The sequence below is a fragment of the Equus caballus genome, chromosome 11 (assembly GCF_041296265.1).
Source record: "Equus caballus isolate H_3958 breed thoroughbred chromosome 11, TB-T2T, whole genome shotgun sequence".
Taxonomy (NCBI): Eukaryota; Metazoa; Chordata; class Mammalia; order Perissodactyla; family Equidae; genus Equus; species Equus caballus.
Window position 1 is genome coordinate 58298586 of NC_091694.1, and position 23538 is coordinate 58322123.

General features: G+C 42.4%; 1 protein-coding gene across 44 annotated transcripts in view; it reads left to right on the forward strand.

Moving 5' to 3' along the window:
- Positions 1 to 23538, forward strand: part of NCOR1 (nuclear receptor corepressor 1) — a 160704-nt gene that overhangs the window by 65854 nt on the left and 71312 nt on the right. For 29 of the 44 annotated variants that reach the window (XM_070228231.1, XM_023653564.2, XM_023653563.2 and 26 more), the window contains 6 exons: positions 319 to 409; positions 2142 to 2320; positions 3123 to 3177; positions 3853 to 3954; positions 13508 to 13635; positions 22445 to 22662. In XM_070228231.1, the coding sequence (XP_070084332.1) occupies positions 319 to 409; positions 2142 to 2320; positions 3123 to 3177; positions 3853 to 3954; positions 13508 to 13635; positions 22445 to 22662 (773 nt within the window). The remainder of the gene's footprint in view (positions 1 to 318; positions 410 to 2141; positions 2321 to 3122; positions 3178 to 3852; positions 3955 to 13507; positions 13636 to 22444; positions 22663 to 23538) is intronic. The other 15 variants (XM_070228233.1, XM_070228228.1, XM_023653565.2 and 12 more) reach the window with 1 other exon arrangement.

Consider the following 23538-nt stretch of genomic DNA (forward strand, 5'->3'; position numbering starts at 1 on the left):
TCTGAAAGGCAGACAAAAGACTGCTATTTGAAGTGGAAATGGCACCAATAACTGTGGTTCCCAGAAGTTTCCCATAAATAGTCATACTATTTGAACTTGGATATGTAACTTTTAAATCTTAATCTCAGCATTTAAATTGTTATTAATTTTATAGATGACTCAAGCATATTACTTAAAAATAGTTAATAGCATTTTAGAGTTCTTTGAATTCTAGTTGGTTAGAAAAGTCCCATTCAGAAAAGTAATCTGTATAAATTTAATTGACCTGTCTTCTTTGTACGCCTTTAAACATATTTATAACTTCTCCCTCGTATTTAGAGTTGGGCAGAGGGGAGCTGGTCTTTCAGCCACCATTGCTAGGAGTGAGCATGAGATTTCTGAAATTATTGATGGGCTCTCTGAGCAGGAGGTAAGAAAATGAATTGATTTAATTCAAGTTAATTCATTAATTATTCAGGCCTTTTAGCCTCTTACCCCAGGAACTGAGAGTGTGTTTGTATATAAATGAGGGAAAATTTATCGAATTTGGACAGTTGCAAAGACTGTGGTCAACAATTGAAAGTTTCAAACAAGGCAATCAGATGATCATATTATCATTTTACAAAGATAGTTTTGGCAGCAAGGAAGCCTGGAAAGAGTTGAGGAGGCTGTTACATGAGAAAAGGACCTGAGTCAGGGCAACAGTGGTAGGAATATATAGGAGGGGATAGGGGTTAGGAGAGATTAGGTGGACTGGGTAGGACAAGGTGGGTGAATTGAATGTGGGAGTGAGAAGGAAGAGAAATGGAAAATGACTCTCTGGTTTCTAGGTTAGAGGACTGAGCTGGTGGTGCTATTTCCTAAAATAGCAAAGGAGCATGTATTTTGCAGATGTTTGTATGTTCGGTTGTGGACCTGAGGTGCTGGTGGGATCTCTAAAGGGTGCTCTCTAGCTAAGTGAGCCTGGAAGAGAGAGGATGTGATGTTAATAAATCAGTGTTGAGTAAGAGTAAATTTCAGTCCCTAACACTGAGTCTTCTTAGCTGTGTTCAAACTTCTCTTAAGATCTGTCCTAAAAGCCATGTACTGTCTATTGAGTTTTGCTTGTTTTGGCTTTAACATGGCATTTTTAAAACCTCACCTCTAAATTCTGAAGGTCGTACTTATTTGAATGTAGTGGTCCTTTTAAGTAATGATCAAAGACAGTTATTGCATTGCTATATATTTCAAAATTTGTAGCCATAACCCCTGCAATGATGACTAAATCTATGTTAAATTTCTGTGCTTGTTTTTTGACTGAGTCCATTAAGGAACATCTGTAAACATCCCAAACTAGTATCAATTTAGGTGATTTCAAGCTAATGTGTCTGCCCCAAACTGTACTTTGGTATTGAAACTGTTTGAGAGTACCCCATAAAATAGGCTTTGACTATAAGGCAATATCCACTTCTGTGATGAATAGTTTTAGGAAAAAACCTAGCCTTGTATTAGGGTCAATACTTGTAATTCTGGTAGAAGTTTTTTCATGGAAGTTTGTGCTAGTAAACTTACTAAATTAAACTTTGTGGAAAATAAATTGTCTAGATGTAATAAAGTTTTAGTTGAAATTCTGTGGATAATAGTCTTAAATTTTCAATGGAAAGATTAAGTAGGATTAGCAAAATGTATTTAATAGTTAAGTGAGTTTAGTTAATTTAAAATCAATGGCCTTAAGATTTTGGTGCCTGTTGCTTATTTTTCTATTCCTTGTTCTCTAACATGACATTACGATATCTTCTCCAAAATGATGTTAAGACTTCTTAAAATGAGACTGTTAATATAATTAAATGCTTCATAAGGTCATTGCTTTAATAAACTTGACATTACTTTATGTCCGTTAGATCTGAAATTCTATTATCTGAAGATCAACTTGGATTAAGTAAAGAACTCTTCTCAAATTGTAGTAGTGGATTATAAAAAATAATATGTATACACTCTGCGTCTATAATTCATTCAATGAATGTTTATTAGATATATGAGTAATTACTATATGTTAGATGTTATGGTATGCACTACTATTGTCATTAAACCACATAGGTGTTTTTTTAATGTATATTAAGACAGCTGGTCTGTGGTCCTCTTTAAATTTTATTCTATGTAAATTGCTTTTTTTTTGCCCCCAGAATAATGAGAAACAAATGCGGCAGCTCTCTGTGATCCCGCCTATGATGTTTGATGCAGAACAAAGACGGGTCAAGTTCATTAACATGAATGGGCTTATGGAGGACCCTATGAAGGTTTATAAAGAGAGGCAGTTTATGAATGTTTGGACTGACCATGAGAAGGAGATCTTTAAGGACAAGTAATTTAAGTTTTTTTCTCTAATGGAAGCTTACATAAGTTAGTGAGAAGTATTTGGTCTTTACTTGTAAATTGAACTGTTTCCCCAAAAACTTGGCCCCCTTTTAGCATTTGAGTGGATACTGTGGAAAGTAGAGAATATAGGTTTGATATGATGTTCCCATATGTTTATAGGTAGGACTATGGTAACAGGTAAGAACTGAGGTTATGGAGTCATGTTAAGAGTGGTACCCAAACTTGGGTGGTGTCTGAATCACCTAAGGGTGCTTTTTAATTTTTTTTTTCTTTTTTTTTTCCTCTGGGAAAGATTCACCCTGGGCTAACAGCTATCACCAATCTTCCTCTTTTTTTTTCCCCTTCCCCAAAGCCCCAGTACCTAGTTGTATGTTCTGGTTATAAATCCTTCTAGTTCCTCTATGTGAGCCACTGCCACAGCATGGCTACTGACAGATGAGTGATATGGTTCTGTGATGGGAACCAAACCTCGGTTGCCTAAGTGGTGAGAGTGTTGAACTTTAACCACTTGGCCATCTGTGCTGGCTCTAAGGGTACTTTTTAAAAGTACACATTTCTGAGCTCTACCCATAGACTAATCCAGGCAGTTCCTGGTAGATGGTGCCCAGGAATCGGTACCCTTTAAAAGACTCCAGTTATTCTGCAGTTGTTCCTCAGGTTGTCAGTAGGACTCACGGGGAATTAGTCTGCACCATAACATTTTTGTTCCAGAGGTTTTTTTCTCCCTCTTTTTAAGTTGTTAAAATGTTATGTGTATGTGTGTGTGTTATTGTTTTTTTTTTACTTAGGTTTATCCAGCATCCTAAAAACTTTGGACTAATTGCATCCTACTTGGAAAGGAAGGTAAGAAATGGTTTACATTGAGAATGTTTATAAGTTTGTGATGGCTGCTACTTTGAAAGTTTTGTGCTCTAATACACAGAGGTAGTTAAGTAGTTTTTTTTGCAATGGGCTTCACAGAAAAGATTCTCATGTGACTGGTGTAGTGCTATTTACAATTATGTGATACCAAGTCCTAAGCACAGAATACAGACTATTTTCATGGTTAATCAAAAATGACCTGATACTATAGTTCCCTAAAAAGACATAGATTACAATACTTTTTGAACCTTATTACATTTCTAATTAAAATATCAGAGTCCTGATTTCCTCTGAATTCTTTTCACAGTGGATTGGATGTAATGTTTTTGAGCAAAATATTTAAAGAAACTCTGAATATTTACATATATGCTGTAAGAAGGGGAATTTAGTTATTGGTTAATAAGAAAGTGTTTGAATGTTTCTGATAATTCCTGGTATCTTTTACATACTTTGGATTAAGCCAACTGTAATTGTTCATTAAAATAGTAGGTATAATGTATATATTTTTAGAGTCTAGATATGCCTTAATGTGCTGGCCATGTTTGTTTCCTTCAGTTTATACTTTGAGAATACCAGAGATTTTCCTTGAAAGTGTTCCTTGATTTCTTAAAAATTTTATTTCATTGTATGCTCAGAAATAATTTCTTTTCCTTATAGAGTGTTCCTGATTGTGTTTTATACTACTACTTAACTAAGAAAAACGAGAATTATAAAGCCCTAGTAAGAAGGAATTATGGAAAACGCAGAGGAAGAAACCAGGTGTGTTTCATTATTGCATGAAAGATGTGTCAGGCTTGGTGGAAGTATGAAGATGAAAAATGTTATAACAGAAGCCTTGTCCTTAATAATACGTACTTTGAGGATAGATGTTTCTATTAAATTAATTAGGATGTTATGAACATATTATGATTATTTTGAAGTTTATATATTTAATGTGTTATATCTTTTATTTTAAATGTATTTTAATTGTCTGGTATGATAAAATTAATGAGAAAAGTTCTGTACTTTGACGTTATCTAAATCGTGCATGTCAATGTTAACAATAATAATGTAACTAGATATGAGACTCTTTTAACACTTTATTTATTCTGCCATCTTTACCAGTCGTTTTGTCTGAGGAGGGTAGAGTAAGGGAGAGAAATATACAATGGTAACAGAGTGGAGGATTATTTACTGAAATACCTGGGACTTGATTTTGTTACAGAGTAACTTCATTTCTAGAGTTTAGATAGTTTGTCTTAAAAAGCACTTAACCTAAAAAGATAGTTTTTAATACTTACAGTATATGTTTTCACAGTTGCAATTCAGTACTTTAAAAACTGTTTCCTCCAAAATAACTAATCAGTAGCTGTCACAGCTGGTGTATGCTTTACCAGTGAGGCTGCTGGGATAATGGGATTGCCCGTTGCTCTTCACACCCAGATACAACTCACATTATGGAATTGCCAGCATGACCTCAGACAGCTGCTGACTGTTTATTTGCATTCCTAAATCTCTTCTGGTTTCCCTATAACAGCCATCATTTCTTCCCTTGGTCACTCTGGTTACCAGATACAGGTCACTTGACACTCTCTCATTATTTCGTAATTTCATCATTAGTTCTGTCATTATTTGTAGCCGTAACCTTTTTGTGTTTTCTGGGTCGTTGTTTCCTAGAGAACACTACCACCTCACAAGATGTGAATACATATTCTTCAGAAACAGTATTTCTTGGTTAAAAAAAAGTATAGAGCATGTTTTCATGAGTCAGCTGTGTAAAATGCTGCTAGAGGTTGAGTAAACTGAGGTGACCTTGACTTGCATTTTCAGTGGATTGGTGAGGGGCCAGAAATAAGATTATAGTGAGTTGAAGAGGGTATTATAGAAAGTGAGGAGATGGCAGTAGTACAAGTGTATGCTTGTTTGTGAGATTTGCTTTTAAAGGGGAACACAGAAATGGGTGGTAGGGCTGATGAGGATGAGAAGGGCAGAAAAGAGCATGCTTGTACAATGATGGGACTGATACTTTAGAGGCAAAGAGGTGGATGACTGTAGAGCTCCATAAAGACTTACTAACTGAATGGGAGAAACTTGAATGTCAGCAGTGAGGCAGGAAGCACTGTTCAACTAAAGGTACCAGGGCTTTTCCCTACTTCCCACGGAGAAAGTGGAATCAAGGTCCTCTAGCTAGAGGTGCTAGAGCCCATCTACATTTTACACAAGTTTCAGCTACAAAATTTTTTTTTTCTCCCCAAACCCCCACAGTACATAGTTGTATATTTTAGTTGTGGGTCCTTCTAGTTGTGGCATGTGGGACGCCACCTCAGCATGGCTTGATGAGTGGTGCTGGGTCCTCTCCCAGGATCTTAACTGGCAAAACCCTGGGCTGCTGAAGCGGAGCGCGCTAGCTCGCGAGCTTATCCACTGGGCCATGGGGCTGGCCCTCAGCTGCAAATTTTAACAAAAGCTTTGTTCCTAATTACAAACTAGTATTTATAACTTTAATTTTATTTTTAGAAATTGTGTATGTTACTTGTTAAATTTTTCAATCCAAGATAATGCAAGGGGATAATTTAATATTTATTTTTCCTTACCTTTGCTGGATTAGCAGTCTGTTGCTTGTGATTATAGAGGAGAAAGCTCTGGCAGGAAGTTTTGTGTGACAGGGGAGTGTCTGTGTTACTCTGAAACGTTTGTTTTTTGTCCTAAAGTTATCTAGGACACGATTGCACTCCCCTCCCTGGCACACTGGTCCTTGTTAAATTCCAACACATTGCTGTTTTCTTCTGCACATTCTTGTTCCGTGTGGTTGCACACTTATCACATTCCAGAATGCATTTGCGGAACTGAGATCTTCCGTATGTACCCTCACTTCAACCTGAATCTTAGGAGGCTTGCCCCCAGGTAGGCTCAGTTTTGGTTTGATTTGCCTTTCCGACAGTCTCGTCCTGCCACGTTAGGTTTTTTTTTTTTCCTTAATTGAGTCCATAATAGTTTACAACATTGTGAAATTTCAGTTGTACGTTATTATTTGTCAATCACCATGTAAGTGTGCCCCATCACTCTTTGTGCCCAGCCCTCACCCCCCTTCTCCTTGGTAACCACCAAACTCTTCTCTTTGTCTGTGGGTTTATCTTCCACATATGAGTGAAATCCTCAGTGTTTGTCTTTGTCAGGCTTATTTCACTTAACATAATACCCTTAGGGTCCATCCATGTTATTGCAAATGGGACAATTTTGTCTTTTTTTATGGCTGAGTAATACTCTGTTGTGTATATATATATACACACTACGTCTTCCTTATCCAATCATCAGTCCGTGAGCATTTGGGTTGCTTCCACTTCTTGGCTGTGGTGAATAATGCTGCAGTGAACAAAGAGGAGCGTAAGTCTCTTTGAATCATTGATTTCAAGTTCTTTGGATAAATACCCAGTAGTGGGATAGCTGGGTCCTATGGTATTGCTATTTTTAATTTTTTGAGAAATCTCCATGCTGTTTTCTGTAGTGGCCGCACTGGCTTGCATTCCCACCAGCAGTATAATAGTGTTCCCTTTTCTCCACATCCTCTCCAGCGTTTGTTTTTGGTCTTGTTAATTATAGCCATTCTGACAGGTAGTAAGATGATATCTCATTGTAGTTTTGATTTGCATTTCCCTGATGATTAGTGATGTTGAACATCTTTTCATGTGCCTTTTGGCCATCTGTATATCTTCTTTGGAAAATGTCTGTTCATATCCTCTGCCCATTTTTTGATTAGGGTATTTGTTTTTTTGTTGTTGAGTTGTATGAGTTCTTTATGTATTTTGGAGATTAACCCCTTGTCGGATATATGATTTGCAAATATTTTCTCCCAGTTGGTGGGTTGTCTTTTTGTTTTGTTCCTGGTTTCCTTTGCCTTGCAGAAGCTCTTTAGTTTGATGAAGTCCCATTTGTTTATTTTTTCTTTTGTTTCCCTTGCCCGAGTAGACCTGGTATTTGACAAGATTCTTGTAAGATCAATGTCAGAGTGTACTACTGCCTATATATTCTTCTAGGAGTTTTAGGATTTCACGTCTTGCCTTCAAGTCTTTGATCCATTTTGAGTTAATTTTTGTGTATGGCGAAAGATAATGGTGTACTTTCATTCTTTTGCATGTGGCTCTCCAGTTTTCCCAACACTATTTATTGGAGAGACTTTCCTTTCTCCATTGTATGTTCTTAGCTCCTTTGTCAAAGATGAGCTGTCCTTAGATGTGTGGTTTTATTTCTGAGCTTTCAATTCTGTTCCATTGATCTGTGTACCTGTTTTTGTACCAGTACCATGCTGTTTTGATTACTGTAGCTTTGTAATATATTTTGAAGTAAGGGATTCTGATGCCTCCAGATTTGCTCTTTTTTCTGAAGATTTCCATGGCTATTTGGGTCTTTTGTTGTTCCGTATAAATTTTAGGATTCTTTGTTCTATTTTCATGAAGAATGTCATTAGGATTCTGACTGGGATTGTGTTGAATCTTTAGATTACTTTAGGTAATACAGACATTTTAACTATGTTTATTCTTCCAATCCATATGCATGAAGTATCTTGCCTTTTCTTTATGTCTTCAGTTTCTTTCAATAATATCTTAGTTTTCCTTGTATAGGTCTTTTACTCCTTGATTAAATTTATGCATAGATATTTTATTCTTTTTGTTGCGACTGTAAATGGAATTGTATTCTTGAGCTTTCTTTCTGTTAGTTCGTTATTAGTGTATGGAAATGCAACTAATTTTTGTTGGTTGATTTTGTACCCTGCAACTTTGCTATAGTTGTTGATTATTTCTAATAGTTTTTTGGTGGATTCTTCAGGATTTTCTATATATGGAATCATGCCGTCCACAAACAACACGAGTTTCACTTCTTCCTTTCAAATTTGTATCCCTTTTGTTTCTTTTTCTTGTCTAATTGCTCTGGCCAAAATCTGCAGTACTACAGTGAATAGGAATGGTGAGAGTGGGCACCCTTGTTCTTGTTGTTGGAGGCATGGCTTTCAGTTTTGTCTCATTGAGTATGATGTTGGCTGTGGGTTAGTCATAAAAGGCCTTTGTTATGTTGAGGTACTTTCTTTCTTTGCTCATTTTATTGGGAGGGCTCTCTTATATAGAATTGAATGACATTAGAGCTGATACCAAATGAAAGGAGAAGCCATTGGACTTTTGAAGCAGAAGAGTGATATCAGATTTTAGTTGTGATAGGATCATTCTGGCTGGTCTATTGAAACTAGGCTGTAAGGAAGGCAAAGGAAGAAGCAGGCCAGCCAGGTAAAAGGCTATTTTAATAATCCTAGTGGTTTGGACAAGGCTGTTGTAGGAGGGTGGGGGAGAGGACTGGTCAATTTGTGGATATGTTTTTGAAGATAAAGTCAAGAGGTTTTGTTGATGGATTGATTATGAGTGATGCGAGAAGGACCGTTATCAAAGATAACCCAGGTTTTGGCTTGTGGAGTTGCCATTTCCTGCAATAGGCATGACTATGAACTAGGAGCAAATTTGGGGGTCAGAATTGAAATATGCTGCATTTCAAATACCTGTTAAACATCCAAGTGGAGATGTAAAGTAGGCAGTTAGATATATGTCTGGAGTTGAGGAAAAAGATTTGTGTTGGATTTAGAATTTGCCGCATAGGACAAAGTTCAGAAAGACTTTTTTTAAAAAAAGAACCTAGTTACAAATTGAGAATTTTAAAATCAGTGTGTCTTGATTTTACCCTGGCGGATATAGAGATCCAACTAATTTGAAAATCACTTTAGTGTTCTATTATCTAATCAAATTTGAATCAGTAGGAATTACCTCAGGTAATCCCACAGCTATTAGGGTAAATTTATTTCAAGACTCTGTTGAGTTCTGCTGAAGTCTATGCTTGATCCTTTCAGTTTTTTTTGATTGCTTCTCCTATTCCCCACTCCCAATGTTTTACCCATAGGAAGTAATTTTGATTCAGCAGGTGAATATATACTATGCTGTTGATTGAAAGATTGCAAATTTGTGAGGTTTGAGTTTTAACCGGCTGTTGCCGATTGGGAACCTTGGATATTATTTACTCTGAGAATGATTTTTAAACTTAGAATCATAGGAAAATGAGACTGCAGATCTTATTTTTGTTAGAGTTGTGCTCAGAGATTATTGTTGGCAAAAGTTTTAACTCTTCTCTCAAAATCCTGCTAGGTACTGCTCAAACCACTTTTATAGTTTAACTTACTAGCATCCTATGACAAGAGTGAGTGTGGTTCCTTATAAATTTTATTGGAAATAGTGAATACATATCAAAGATTGGAAGCTCAAAGCCAGTCTTCAGTGTTTATTTGAGATCTAGAATTATAAATAACATGCCGAGTAGTAATTTGATTCTATGTGTAACATTTTTGTTAGGAGTAAAAAGTTCCTTTTATTCTCCCTGGTATACTCCCATCTAATTAATCTGTCACCATGCAGATAGAATTGCTGTGGTACCTGCTAGTGACCTACAATAATGCAAGTCACTGTTTAGAAACCACATTCTTCATTTCCAAATAGTTGATTACTTTCCACAAGAATTTGTACTCTTCCTTCATGCTGACAACATCTTGCCAGCATGTTCTTATTCCCCAAAGCTATTCAGAAAGCGTATGGTTTTGTAATTTTTGACGTTGGAAGAGTTTCTGATTAAACTGTTAGCTAGACACTAGTTAGAAAGAATTTTCTAGACAGGTGAAAAATTGAATATAATAGAGCTTTAGAACACAAAACGCTCTCTGCCCGTTTGTATCTGTGTTATCCTGGACGTGTCCCTCCCTTGGTGAGCCTTGGTTTCCACATTTGTGAGAGTGGGAGCAGTTATACTTATCTTGCAGGGTTAACATGAGAAGTAGTTACGTGTGTGAAGTCCTGGAGTGTAGCATCAAGCACATATGGCATGCCCAATAAATGGTAGCAGCTATTACCTTCATTTCCTTTATTATGGTGTTTTTGGGTGATTGACAGCTTTCATTCTGTAGGATGGTAGTCTCAAATTCAGTTGGTTTAAAGGCATTGGTTATCAATGTATTTTGATAAGCTAGGCATAAGATATTTTCTATTTACTGCCTAAAGTACTTTTTAAAAACATTTAGTGGCTGAAGTAGTATTTCATTCTTTCTGCTTCTTGTACATTTTTAGTTAGCTGTAGCTCCTTGTTCTTTTTTTTTTTAAAGATTTTATTTTTCCGTTTTCTTCCAAAGCCCCCCGGTACGTAGTTGTGTATTTTTAGTTATGGGTCCTTCTAGTTGTGGCATGTAGGATGCTGCCTCAGCATGGCTTGAGAAGCAGTGCCATGTCTGCGCCCAGGATTCAAACCGGCGAAACCCTGGGCTGCCGAAGCAGAGTACGTGAACTTAACCACTCGGCCACAGGGCCTACCCCGTGCTGCTTGTTCTTAAATTTAGTCATTTTATTTCTTGGCAACTTCATTGTGTGCTTGGTGGGAATTCATTTATTTATCTGTTTTCCAAAGACTTGAGCAGTTTAACAAATTTAAATAGAATGTGTAAATGTGTGTTAGATATTCCGTTAGGTATAGTGGTAATACATCTCAGCATAGACTGTTATTGGATCTTGCTATAGAGAACGCTGCTGAAATTGTCTCTTTTCTTCATTTATCATTATGAAATACACATAACTTTCACTTTTTTCATGAAATTTTTTGTTTTTTTTAATAATGTGCTCTTGCATTCATAGTGAATAGCTTGTTTGATAGAAATGTTTCGTGTTATGAGAACCTCTCTAACAGAATGAAATTTTTTTTTATTGACTATCAAATGTTGGGCTTAAGGAGGGAGAAACCTGAAGAAGAAGCTATTGGGAATGCCTGTGTCTACTAGGGGACCTTTTGAAGAGTTTCCTTTTGAAACTATGACCTTCTACTCCAGCCAGCCCACTAATAGGGTTCTGGGGGATGTAACCTATAGCCTCCATCCTAGACCATGGGGATTGGCACTTCTCTTTGCGGATTGCCTGAAGCAAAAGGAATTCCAACCACTCTAGTTGTTAAAACTAGAGGTTATTCCTTACTCTCTTTAATGTCAGTGGAGGTCGTTACAATAGATCTTGATGTGTATCCCCCAATAGTGCTGGCTGTGCTCTTTGACCTCCCTAGCGTTCCTCTCCATTCACTGCTGCCCAGTCAGCATGAGTGCCTCCTGGATAGCGTGTGAGAGGTTCTGCTCTGGAGGTGTCACACACTTCTACAGACTCTACCCAGCAACTCCATCAGTTTTTTTGGATCACTTCCACACCCTCTGCAGAACTGGGAGCTGTGCTTCAGAAGGGATCTTGCCCCTTTCTTCCCATTGACTGATTGAAGCAGGTGCTACAGTTGTTTCTCAGTCCCCAGCACTATGGAAGGTGGGGGTAAAGTCAGCTGTTGGCTAGATTTTAGGCAGCAGGGAATGTGTGGAATCGCTTACTTTCTTCAAAACCCTGGTTAATATTAGAAGCAGAAAAGTATTAGGGAAATAAGGTTATATGTATTGTCCATATCTAAGGGAATAGTGAACCTTTTTACTTACCTTCTGCTGAGTTGACACCTACCCATCATTTCCTAGGGCTATAAACCATTTTTGTGGTTTATAGCAATCCACTTGCTAGGCAAAGGGCAGAGTTTGTCATTGGTATGCCATCTTGTTGGTTCAGAATGATAGATGGATGCTACATTTGTTGTGGGGGTTGGGGTGAAGCTATTAACATTTGAAGCAGGTCTTGTGACCACTATGGTGTGCTAGAGAGTCAGTTAGAGATTAATAAAATAAACATTCCCAGTTGTAAAGCAGATCTAGTCATGGTTGGAAAGTATACATTTGAAAACCTTCCTGATTTCTTATTTTCTCTAGTAGTAGTAAATATCCAGAAGAAAAGGAAACTTTCCTTAATAATGTGGAACTTCTTTTAGAGAGTCCAATAAGACGTTTACTATCTTAAGAAAAAAAGCCAGATTTTAGTTTTGGTGAGTAGGTAAAAGACTTTGAGATGCTATTAAGAATTAAGGAAAATTTTACTTTGAATAAATGAGTCCTTCATGTTGTCTGGTGAAAGGAACACGTAAGAGGACAGGTAGAGTTATGTTAAGGCAAGATGGACATTAACCTGGATCAGAATGAAAGATTGAGGTGGGAGGGCAAAAGCTTTTCAAATAACCAGAATAAAGAAATTTGGTTTTTGCTATATCCAACACATGGTCCAGATGTTCTCTTAGGAATGGGGGATACTTGGATGATTAAGATTGGGTCCTTGTCCTTGATGAGATTATAATACAGTGAGCCAGACAGATGCTGATAACCAGATACTACACCACCCTGTGATAAGTGCTGCAAGCAGATGGAGATGTGCAGATGGAAAGGTAGGGAGACAGCGCCTGGAGCTTCTCTACGGAAATCAAGAAAAGCCTCACAGGACATAGACCATTTTGCACTGAATCACAGAGGCTGTGTAGGAGCTTACTAGGCAAGGAAGGATAGAAACAGTGTTCCAGGCAAAGGCATGAAAATGCTAGGTGTGTTTAGGTGAGTCGAGCAGCACCTTCTAGTTGGGTCCTTCTAATTGTGGCACATGGGATGCCGCCTCAGCATGGCCTGATGAGCGATGCCACGTCCGCGCCCAGGATCCAAACCAGCGAAACGCTGGGCCGCCAAAGCTGAGCACGTGAACTTAACCACTTGGCCACGGGGCCGGCCCCTCTCTTCCAGTCTTTATTCGTATACCTACTTAGAATTACATAGTTGTAATTACAGCTTAGAAGTATTTTAATGTTTTGCTTCTTTTCATTTTATTTTTAGTATTTTTCCAAATTGCTTCACTCTTGATAATGACCATAGCTATCTACTATTCCATTAAATAAATGGTCCACCAAGAGTAAAAGTGTAAAGATATTTCTTGTAGTATTATACATTATGATGAAAAAATTGGGAACATATTAAGTATCTAATGCTAGAAGGATGGTTTGGTGAATTGTAGATTATCAAATTTTAAGGTAGAATTGAAATGCTTGAGTGACAGATTAGATGTGGGAATTACAAAAAAGAGAGAACTGACCTCCAATTGCAGATTTCTAACTGGAGTATTAACATTTTCACCTCTTTGATGGGTCTGAACACTATGAGCATTTGTATGTGTTTGTGTGTGTGACCTTTTAAGCAATATATATAGAATACATTAAAGAGCATTAGATTAATTTTTAATACATTACATTATACATTATTAATAAGTTAATTATTTAATTTTTTTGCCTAGATATTTATTATAATTCATCGTCACAATTTAAAGAACTATTTCTTTTACGTTTGAATTTTACTAATGATGGTTCATTCTAGCAGCAAATTGCCCGACCCTCACAAGAAGAAAAAGTGGAAGAAAAAGAAGAAGATAAAGTGGAAAAAACAGAAAAAAAAGAAGAGGAAAAGAAAGATGAAGAAGAAAAAGATGAAAAAGAGGACTCTAAGTGAGTTAAATAGTTAAATGTTATAGTTAGTTTTAAATAATGAAATTGAATTTATTGAAGGTATAAAATTTTAGATAAAAGAATCAGTGGGAGGTGTACTTTGACCATCTAATAGCTATTTGATGTAATTAAGGAATGGAATATTCCAGTAACTATAACGTTTGGCTTAATGGACTTATTTGCCAGACATGAGATACTGTTTTTCAGAAGGGGTAGGCTACGATAATATACACTCATCCCTGAGATATATTGAATATAATTTAATCTTTGATTTGGAAGATACCGCAGGATATTTTTTTGAACCTCAGATAGTGTACATTCATGTAAAAATGCTGATAAATGGTTTTCATTTATATAATACCTTATATTCCAGCTTTATTGATTTTTCGTTATGAAAATAGAGTTCCTGGTTTATTTGTGGTTATTGCTATTATATTGGTTATAAAAGTAATTTTTGTTCATTATAGAAAATCAGGAAAAGAAAGCAAAATATAAAGAAAATTAACCTGTGATTCTGCCACTCAGAGGCAGCTACTGTTGATGCCTTTGTGTACATATTGTGGCAGGGTGGTGTAGGGGGCTTAGCAGCTAGGTTGGTTGTTTTTCCCCTAAGGATTAGCTTTATCGAGGCATAATTTACATAGAAGAAAATTTACCAATTTTAAGCATATATGTTGATCTATTACAACAGGAGTGTGCAGTGGTATAGCCATTGCTGCGGTTGTGATGTAGAACATTTCTATGACCTCAAAAAGTTCCCATAACCTCCTTTGCAGTAATTTCTTTCACCCCATTCCCACTCTCTGGCAACTGCTAATCTGTTTTGCCTTTTCTAGAATTTCCTATAAATGGAATTGTATAGTATGTAATATTCTGTGCTTGGCTTCTTTTACTTAGTGTAATGCCTTTGAGATCCGTACAGGTTGTTGCATGTATCAGTAGTTTATTCCTTTTTGATACTTATTGTTTTACTTCTATAATCCTCTTGGAAAGACTGAAGGTTTATCTGGTTTGATGGCAACTGAGGCAGCCCAGATCACTTGATATGGTTTTTAAAGAGTTGGATACTCATGCCAGTCTAATTTTGTATTTTAGGAAGATATCTGTTTAAATTTTTAATTTTTTAGTTCAGTTTAAAGCATTTATCTTCCCATCTGCTCAGTGGTTCTGCTCATGGAACTGCCGTATCTTGATTTTACTTTTTTCTTAAAATCTTTAATTTATTTAACAAGCATTTGTTTATTCCCGATGTGAGCTGGGTGTTATGGAGGATGCAGAGATGCGTGAGGTGCGTGCGCTGCCCCAGGCAGTGTGTGACCCAGCAGAAAGATGCGTGAGGTGCGTGTGCTGCCCCAGGCAGTGTGTGATCCAGCAGAAAGGGGCCTGGAAGAGATGCGTGAGGTGCGTGCGCTGCCCCAGGCAGTGTATGATCCAGCAGAAAGGGGCCTGGAAGAGATGCGTGAGGTGCGTGCGCTGCCCCAGGCAGTGTGTGATCCAGCAGAAAGGGGCCTGGAAGAGATGCGTGAGGTGCGCTGCCCCAGGCAGTGTGTGATCCAGCAGAAAGGGGCCTGGAAGAGATGCGTGAGGTGCGTGCGCTGCCCCAGGCAGTGTGTGATCCAGCAGAAAGGGGCCTGGAAGAGATGCGTGAGGTGCGCTGCCCCAGGCAGTGTGTGATCCAGCAGAAAGGGGCCTGGAAGAGATGCATGAGGTGCGTGTGCTGCCCCAGGCAGTGTATGATCCAGCAGAAAGGGGCCTGGAAGAGATGCGTGAGGTGCGCTGCCCCAGGCAGTGTATGATCCAGCAGAAAGGGGCCTGGAAGAGATGCGTGAGGTGCGTGTGCTGCCCCAGGCAGTGTATGATCCAGCAGAAAGGGGCCTGGAAGAGATGCGTGAGGTGCGCTGCCCCAGGCAGTGTATGATCCAGCAGAAAGGGGCCTGGAAGAGATGCGTGAGGTGCGCTGCCCCAGGCAGTGTATGATCCAGCAGAAAGGGGCCTGGAAGAGATGCGTGAGGTGCGTGTGCTGCCCCAGGCAGTGTATGATCCAGCAGAAAGGGGCCTGGAAGAGATGCGTGAGGTGTGCTGCCCCAGGCAGTGTGTGACCCAGCAGAAAGGGGCCTGGAAGAGATGCGTGAGGTGTGCTGCCCCAGGCAGTGTATGACCCAGCAGAAAGGGGCCTGGAAGAGATGCGTGAGGTGTGCTGCCCCAGGCAGTGTGTGACCCAGCAGAAAGGGGCCTGGAAGAGATGCGTGAGGTGTGCTGCCCCAGGCAGTGTATGACCCAGCAGAAAGGGGCCTGGAAGAGATGCGTGAGGTGCGTGTGCTGCCCCAGGCAGTGTGTGATCCAGCAGAAAGGGGCCTGGAAGAGATGCGTGAGGTGCGCTGCCCCAGGCAGTGTGTGACCCAGCAGAAAGGGGCCTGGAAGAGATGCGTGAGGTGCGCTGCCCCAGGCAGTGTATGATCCAGCAGAAAGGGGCCTGGAAGAGATGCGTGAGGTGCGTGCGCTGCCCCAGGCAGTGTGTGATCCAGCAGAAAGGGGCCTGGAAGAGATGCGTGAGGTGCGCTGCCCCAGGCAGTGTATGATCCAGCAGAAAGGGGCCTGGAAGAGATGCGTGAGGTGCGTGTGCTGCCCCAGGCAGTGTATGATCCAGCAGAAAGGGGCCTGGAAGAGATGCGTGAGGTGCGCTGCCCCAGGCAGTGTATGATCCAGCAGAAAGGGGCCTGGAAGAGATGCGTGAGGTGCGCTGCCCCAGGCAGTGTATGATCCAGCAGAAAGGGGCCTGGAAGAGATGCGTGAGGTGCGTGTGCTGCCCCAGGCAGTGTATGATCCAGCAGAAAGGGGCCTGGAAGAGATGCGTGAGGTGTGCTGCCCCAGGCAGTGTGTGACCCAGCAGAAAGGGGCCTGGAAGAGATGCGTGAGGTGTGCTGCCCCAGGCAGTGTATGACCCAGCAGAAAGGGGCCTGGAAGAGATGCGTGAGGTGTGCTGCCCCAGGCAGTGTGTGACCCAGCAGAAAGGGGCCTGGAAGAGATGCGTGAGGTGTGCTGCCCCAGGCAGTGTATGACCCAGCAGAAAGGGGCCTGGAAGAGATGCGTGAGGTGCGTGTGCTGCCCCAGGCAGTGTGTGATCCAGCAGAAAGGGGCCTGGAAGAGATGCGTGAGGTGCGCTGCCCCAGGCAGTGTGTGACCCAGCAGAAAGGGGCCTGGAAGAGATGCGTGAGGTGCGCTGCCCCAGGCAGTGTATGATCCAGCAGAAAGGGGCCTGGAAGAGATGCGTGAGGTGCGTGCGCTGCCCCAGGCAGTGTGTGATCCAGCAGAAAGGGGCCTGGAAGAGATGCGTGAGGTGCGCTGCCCCAGGCAGTGTGTGATCCAGCAGAAAGGGGCCTGGAAGAGATGCGTGAGGTGCGCTGCCCCAGGCAGTGTATGATCCAGCAGAAAGGGGCCTGGAAGAGATGCGTGAGGTGCGTGTGCTGCCCCAGGCAGTGTATGATCCAGCAGAAAGGGGCCTGGAAGAGATGCGTGAGGTGTGCTGCCCCAGGCAGTGTGTGACCCAGCAGAAAGGGGCCTGGAAGAGATGCGTGAGGTGTGCTGCCCCAGGCAGTGTATGACCCAGCAGAAAGGGGCCTGGAAGAGATGCGTGAGGTGTGCTGCCCCAGGCAGTGTGTGACCCAGCAGAAAGGGGCCTGGAAGAGATGCGTGAGGTGTGCTGCCCCAGGCAGTGTATGACCCAGCAGAAAGGGGCCTGGAAGAGATGCGTGAGGTGCGTGTGCTGCCCCAGGCAGTGTATGATCCAGCAGAAAGGGGCCTGGAAGAGATGCGTGAGGTGTGCTGCCCCAGGCAGTGTGTGACCCAGCAGAAAGGGGCCTGGAAGAGATGCGTGAGGTGCGTGTGCTGCCCCAGGCAGTGTGTGATCCAGCAGAAAGGGGCCTGGAAGAGATGCGTGAGGTGCGCTGCCCCAGGCAGTGTGTGATCCAGCAGAAAGGGGCCTGGAAGAGATGCGTGAGGTGCGTGTGCTGCCCCAGGCAGTGTGTGATCCAGCAGAAAGGGGCCTGGAAGAGATGCGTGAGGTGCGCTGCCCCAGGCAGTGTGTGATCCAGCAGAAAGGGGCCTGGAAGAGATGCGTGAGGTGCGTGCGCTGCCCCAGGCAGTGTATGATCCAGCAGAAAGGGGCCTGGAAGAGATGCGTGAGGTGCGTGTGCTGCCCCAGGCAGTGTATGATCCAGCAGAAAGGGGCCTGGAAGAGATGCGTGAGGTGCGCTGCCCCAGGCAGTGTATGACCCAGCAGAAAGGGGCCTGGAAGAGATGCGTGAGGTGCGCTGCCCCAGGCAGTGTATGACCCAGCAGAAAGGGGCCTGGAAGAGATGCGTGAGGTGCGCTGCCCCAGGCAGTGTATGATCCAGCAGAAAGGGGCCTGGAAGAGATGCGTGAGGTGCGCTGCCCCAGGCAGTGTGTGATCCAGCAGAAAGGGGCCTGGAAGAGATGCGTGAGGTGCGTGTGCTGCCCCAGGCAGTGTGTGATCCAGCAGAAAGGGGCCTGGAAGAGATGCGTGAGGTGCGCTGCCCCAGGCAGTGTGTGATCCAGCAGAAAGGGGCCTGGAAGAGATGCGTGAGGTGCGCTGCCCCAGGCAGTGTATGATCCAGCAGAAAGGGGCCTGGAAGAGATGCGTGAGGTGCGCTGCCCCAGGCAGTGTGTGATCCAGCAGAAAGGGGCCTGGAAGAGATGCGTGAGGTGCGTGTGCTGCCCCAGGCAGTGTGTGATCCAGCAGAAAGGGGCCTGGAAGAGATGCGTGAGGTGCGCTGCCCCAGGCAGTGTGTGATCCAGCAGAAAGGGGCCTGGAAGAGATGCGTGAGGTGCGTGCGCTGCCCCAGGCAGTGTATGATCCAGCAGAAAGGGGCCTGGAAGAGATGCGTGAGGTGCGTGTGCTGCCCCAGGCAGTGTATGATCCAGCAGAAAGGGGCCTGGAAGAGATGCGTGAGGTGCGCTGCCCCAGGCAGTGTGTGATCCAGCAGAAAGGGGCCTGGAAGAGATGCGTGAGGTGCGTGCGCTGCCCCAGGCAGTGTATGATCCAGCAGAAAGGGGCCTGGAAGAGATGCGTGAGGTGCGTGTGCTGCCCCAGGCAGTGTATGATCCAGCAGAAAGGGGCCTGGAAGAGATGCGTGAGGTGCGCTGCCCCAGGCAGTGTATGATCCAGCAGAAAGGGGCCTGGAAGAGATGCGTGAGGTGCGTGTGCTGCCCCAGGCAGTGTATGATCCAGCAGAAAGGGGCCTGGAAGAGATGCGTGAGGTGCGCTGCCCCAGGCAGTGTATGATCCAGCAGAAAGGGGCCTGGAAGAGATGCGTGAGGTGCGCTGCCCCAGGCAGTGTATGATCCAGCAGAAAGGGGCCTGGAAGAGATGCGTGAGGTGCGCTGCCCCAGGCAGTGTATGATCCAGCAGAAAGGGGCCTGGAAGAGATGCGTGAGGTGCGCTGCCCCAGGCAGTGTATGATCCAGCAGAAAGGGGCCTGGAAGAGATGCGTGAGGTGCGTGTGCTGCCCCAGGCAGTGTATGATCCAGCAGAAAGGGGCCTGGAAGAGATGCGTGAGGTGCGCTGCCCCAGGCAGTGTATGATCCAGCAGAAAGGGGCCTGGAAGAGATGCGTGAGGTGCGTGTGCTGCCCCAGGCAGTGTATGATCCAGCAGAAAGGGGCCTGGAAGAGATGCGTGAGGTGCGCTGCCCCAGGCAGTGTATGATCCAGCAGAAAGGGGCCTGGAAGAGATGCGTGAGGTGCGTGTGCTGCCCCAGGCAGTGTATGATCCAGCAGAAAGGGGCCTGGAAGAGATGCGTGAGGTGCGCTGCCCCAGGCAGTGTATGATCCAGCAGAAAGGGGCCTGGAAGAGATGCGTGAGGTGCGCTGCCCCAGGCAGTGTATGATCCAGCAGAAAGGGGCCTGGAAGAGATGCGTGAGGTGCGCTGCCCCAGGCAGTGTATGATCCAGCAGAAAGGGGCCTGGAAGAGATGCGTGAGGTGCGCTGCCCCAGGCAGTGTATGATCCAGCAGAAAGGGGCCTGGAAGAGATGCGTGAGGTGCGTGTGCTGCCCCAGGCAGTGTATGATCCAGCAGAAAGGGGCCTGGAAGAGATGCGTGAGGTGCGCTGCCCCAGGCAGTGTATGATCCAGCAGAAAGGGGCCTGGAAGAGATGCGTGAGGTGCGTGTGCTGCCCCAGGCAGTGTATGATCCAGCAGAAAGGGGCCTGGAAGAGATGAGCAGAGTGACCGAGAACAGTTTGAGGGTTACTTCTTCCTGGATAGTTTAGAGGACTGTATGCAGGAGCCAGTGGTTAATGTGGATAGAATAGAGGCAAGAGCATGAATGGACATGCTGCTTGGAGAAAGGGCAGATAATGGTTTCTTTAGACTAGAACTTAGAGGGCCAGAAGAAAAGTGGAAGGTGGACTGAGGTTAGATTATGTAAAGCCTTAATGAAAGCTAACATGTAGACATCATTCAGGAGGCTGTATGGGTCTGTTTGGAATAGGTGGGGAATAAATGGAATGTTTTATTGCCAAAGAGGTTCTACTAGAATATTGATCCACTGGCAGTATCCTGTATCGAGATATAAGAGTCAAGGAGGCTGCTATAAAAGACTGGGATTGGAGTACTAAGGCGCTGAATAAATACAGTGGTAGTAGAAGTAGAGATGGTAGAAGTAGTCGGAGAAATATTACCGAGATGAAATAACCAAAACTTGGCATTAGATCACATATAGGAAATGAATAAAAAAGGGAAGAGCTAAAGATGATGTCAAATTTGTAATCCTGAGTAATTATGAACATGGTGATACTGTTAACAAGAAATTAGAGAATGAGGTCGAGCAAGAAGCAGGGTAGTGAGGATGAGCATATTTTGGGATATGTTGAGTTGTATAGATGGGAAATCCAAGTGGTAATTTCAGCTGGTAATTGGGAAGACAAGTTTGGATCTTAGGAGATTTAGGAGATGGGGTACACGTCTAAAGACATAGATTGGGGAGTTGGCCCCATGGCCAAGTGGTTAAGTTAATCTGCTCCGCTTCGGCTGCCTAGGGTTAGTGGGTTCAGATCCTGGGCACGGACCTAGCACTGCTCATCAGGCCATGCTGAGGCGGCGTCCCACATAGAGGAACTAGAAGAATCTATAACTAGGATATGCAACTATGTACTGGGGGGCTTTGGGGAGGGAAAAAAGAGGAAGATTGGCAACAGATGTTAGCTCAGGGCCAATCTTTAAAAAAAAAAAAAAAAGACAAGTTATAGATTGGGAGTCTTTCCTGTAGAAATGATGTGAATGGGTAACCTCACAGAGCTTTAAGGCCAGAGTAAGCCTTGGGAAATCCCTATATTAAAGGATTGAGAGGAAAAAGGCAATCCCCAGAAGGAGAACCCGAATAGCAGTAGGTATATTAAGGAAATGTGAAGTCCTAAAAGCTTAGTTGAGATGGATATGAAAAGAATTGTCACAGTGTCAGTTGTAGCAGAAAGAGTAATGTGATGCAAATTGAGAAAAGGTCATTTGATTTTGCAGTTTGTAAGTCATTGGTGACTTTTGGCAAAACGTCTTTAATAGGAGGCTGTAGTAGTAGTCAGATTGGTAAGGGGATAAAGAAGTGAAGGAAGAGAGATACATGGTAACTTAAGGGTAATTTATAACTGAAAGGGAAAGAATTATTCTTGAAGCATTTTTTAACTTTGGAAAAAAAAAACTATAACTTGATAAGCCACAACAGGTCTTTACTTGAAGTAGATAAAATTTGAAAAAAAATCAACACCTTGAATTATGCAAGAATAGTTGAGTCTTTGAGTATTGCTATCTATCCATTCATTTGCAAAAATGTACATTAAGCACCTTATTTTTAAATATTACAACTCTGGGAGATAAGTAGTACAGAGAATAGTCTTCCAGATAACATGTGGTACTATTGCTGTTAATAGTAATGACCATTTATTGATAGTTTTCCCTAAGTGCTTGAGACTATGATAAGTACTTTATAGCGTGGAGGTTTAGCCTTAATGATAGCAAATGCGTATGATACTTGATATGTTCCAGACACTGTTCTGAACATTTTGCATAAGTTAACTCTTTTGTCCTCGCGACGGCCCTATGACATACACTATTATTATCCTCACTTTCCAGATGAGAAAAACTGAGGTAGAGGTGAGAGAGCTTGTCCAAGGTCATCACTTGGCTAGTAAATCACAGAGCTCTGGTATGAACCCAGACAGCCTGGCTCCAGAGGCCGTTCTGCTAACCACTAGGCAATACTGCCCTGTTTGCACATTATTAATACTGGAGGTGATTGAGAATATTGAGCCTGGTTTAATAAAACAATGTTGTAGGTGATTACTACAGAAAGGGCATCTGTCATGGACAGCATCTGTTTCAGCTTCTTTGTTTTACAGAGGAGAAAACTTATGTGGGAGCAAAGGCAAGAAATCCAGGACTCCTGCCTTTTGGTGTACCCCTCTGCCTCTGGATTGCTGGTCTAGGGGCTTTCCTGCTGCTATTCAGTGCTTTCTCATAGAGTGTTCTTGTAAATCTCCAAGTCAGGGGATTTGAAATGTGTTTAAATTTGAAGTCCATTAACGAATAAAACAGGCCTTTGTGACATATGTTAATTTCAGCCAGTCAAATCCTCTTTAAAATCGGAGCATGACAGAATTTTTCATAAAGTTTGTTTTAAGTAACTGAGAGATTGGGCAGTTTTGTTCAACTTCTATTTAAAGAATTTTCAAAGCTATAATCTTTTTTGATATGTGTATACTTTTAAATCACACGAAATTTTCATTTGCTTTTGTTCTCAGAGAAAATACCAAGGAAAGGGACAAGACAGAAAGTACAGCAGAGGAAACTGAGGAGAGAGAACAGGCCACACCCCGGGGGCGAAAAACTGCCAATAGTCAGGGCCGCCGGAAGGGCCGGATCACCAGGTCTATGACAAATGAAGCAGCGGCTGCCAGTGCTGCAGCTGCAGCGGCCACTGAGGAGCCCCCACCACCTCTGCCACCGCCACCAGAACCCAGTGAGTGGATGTGATTGGAGTGGACAGGCCATCATTTTGTTTGGGATTCCGTTTCAGTGCTAGGGTGGGGCAGGAGGGACCTCTGATACTGACAACCTAGAAATAATCTGAAAGTCTGGTCTTTAAAATTTTTAAACTTTAATTTCAAAATCTTTGGAAAAAGAACATCAGCCCCAGTCTTGTGCTAATACAGCTGTTTTTCTTTTTACTTAGTTGTAATCCTAGTGTGTGTGCCACTTTGTTTTCTGATGTTTTAACTTGGCATGTATCAGGAATATTTTCTCGTTTCTAATTTTTACTTTTTGATAACTGTGAAATGTTGGTATTGTGTTCCCTGAGGCATAATTTCTTGAACCATTCCCTATAGCTGAATGATTAGGCTATCCCTTCCCCCGCTTTTAAACGAATATGGATAGCAGTGTAATAAAAAAAAGAATCTTTATTCACATAGCATTTTCTTTCTGTTAAATTATTTTTCATAGGAATAAATTCTTAGACAAGGGAATATCGGGTCTAGGTGTCCAAGCATTTTTCTCTCACTAAGTATTGTCTCATTCGTTTATAAAGGGATTATGTCAATGATGAGTACCACCATTGGTGGTTCAGTGGTACCAAGTTTGCCATAACATGAACTATGAAAGAAAGTGCAAGCTCTGGGAATGGCAAGAATGATGTGAGGGAAATAGCTAGACAAGTAGATGGGGGGCAGATGATGATGGACCTTGTTTGAACTATATCCTACTTTACTTAACAGAGTGAGGAGCTTATGAAGATTTTTAAATAGAGGAGTGCTAACATTAGATTGGTGTTTTAGAAAGATAATTTTGGTGATAGTTGTGGAGGACAAGTTAGAGAGAGTAAGGGCTGGAGGCAGTT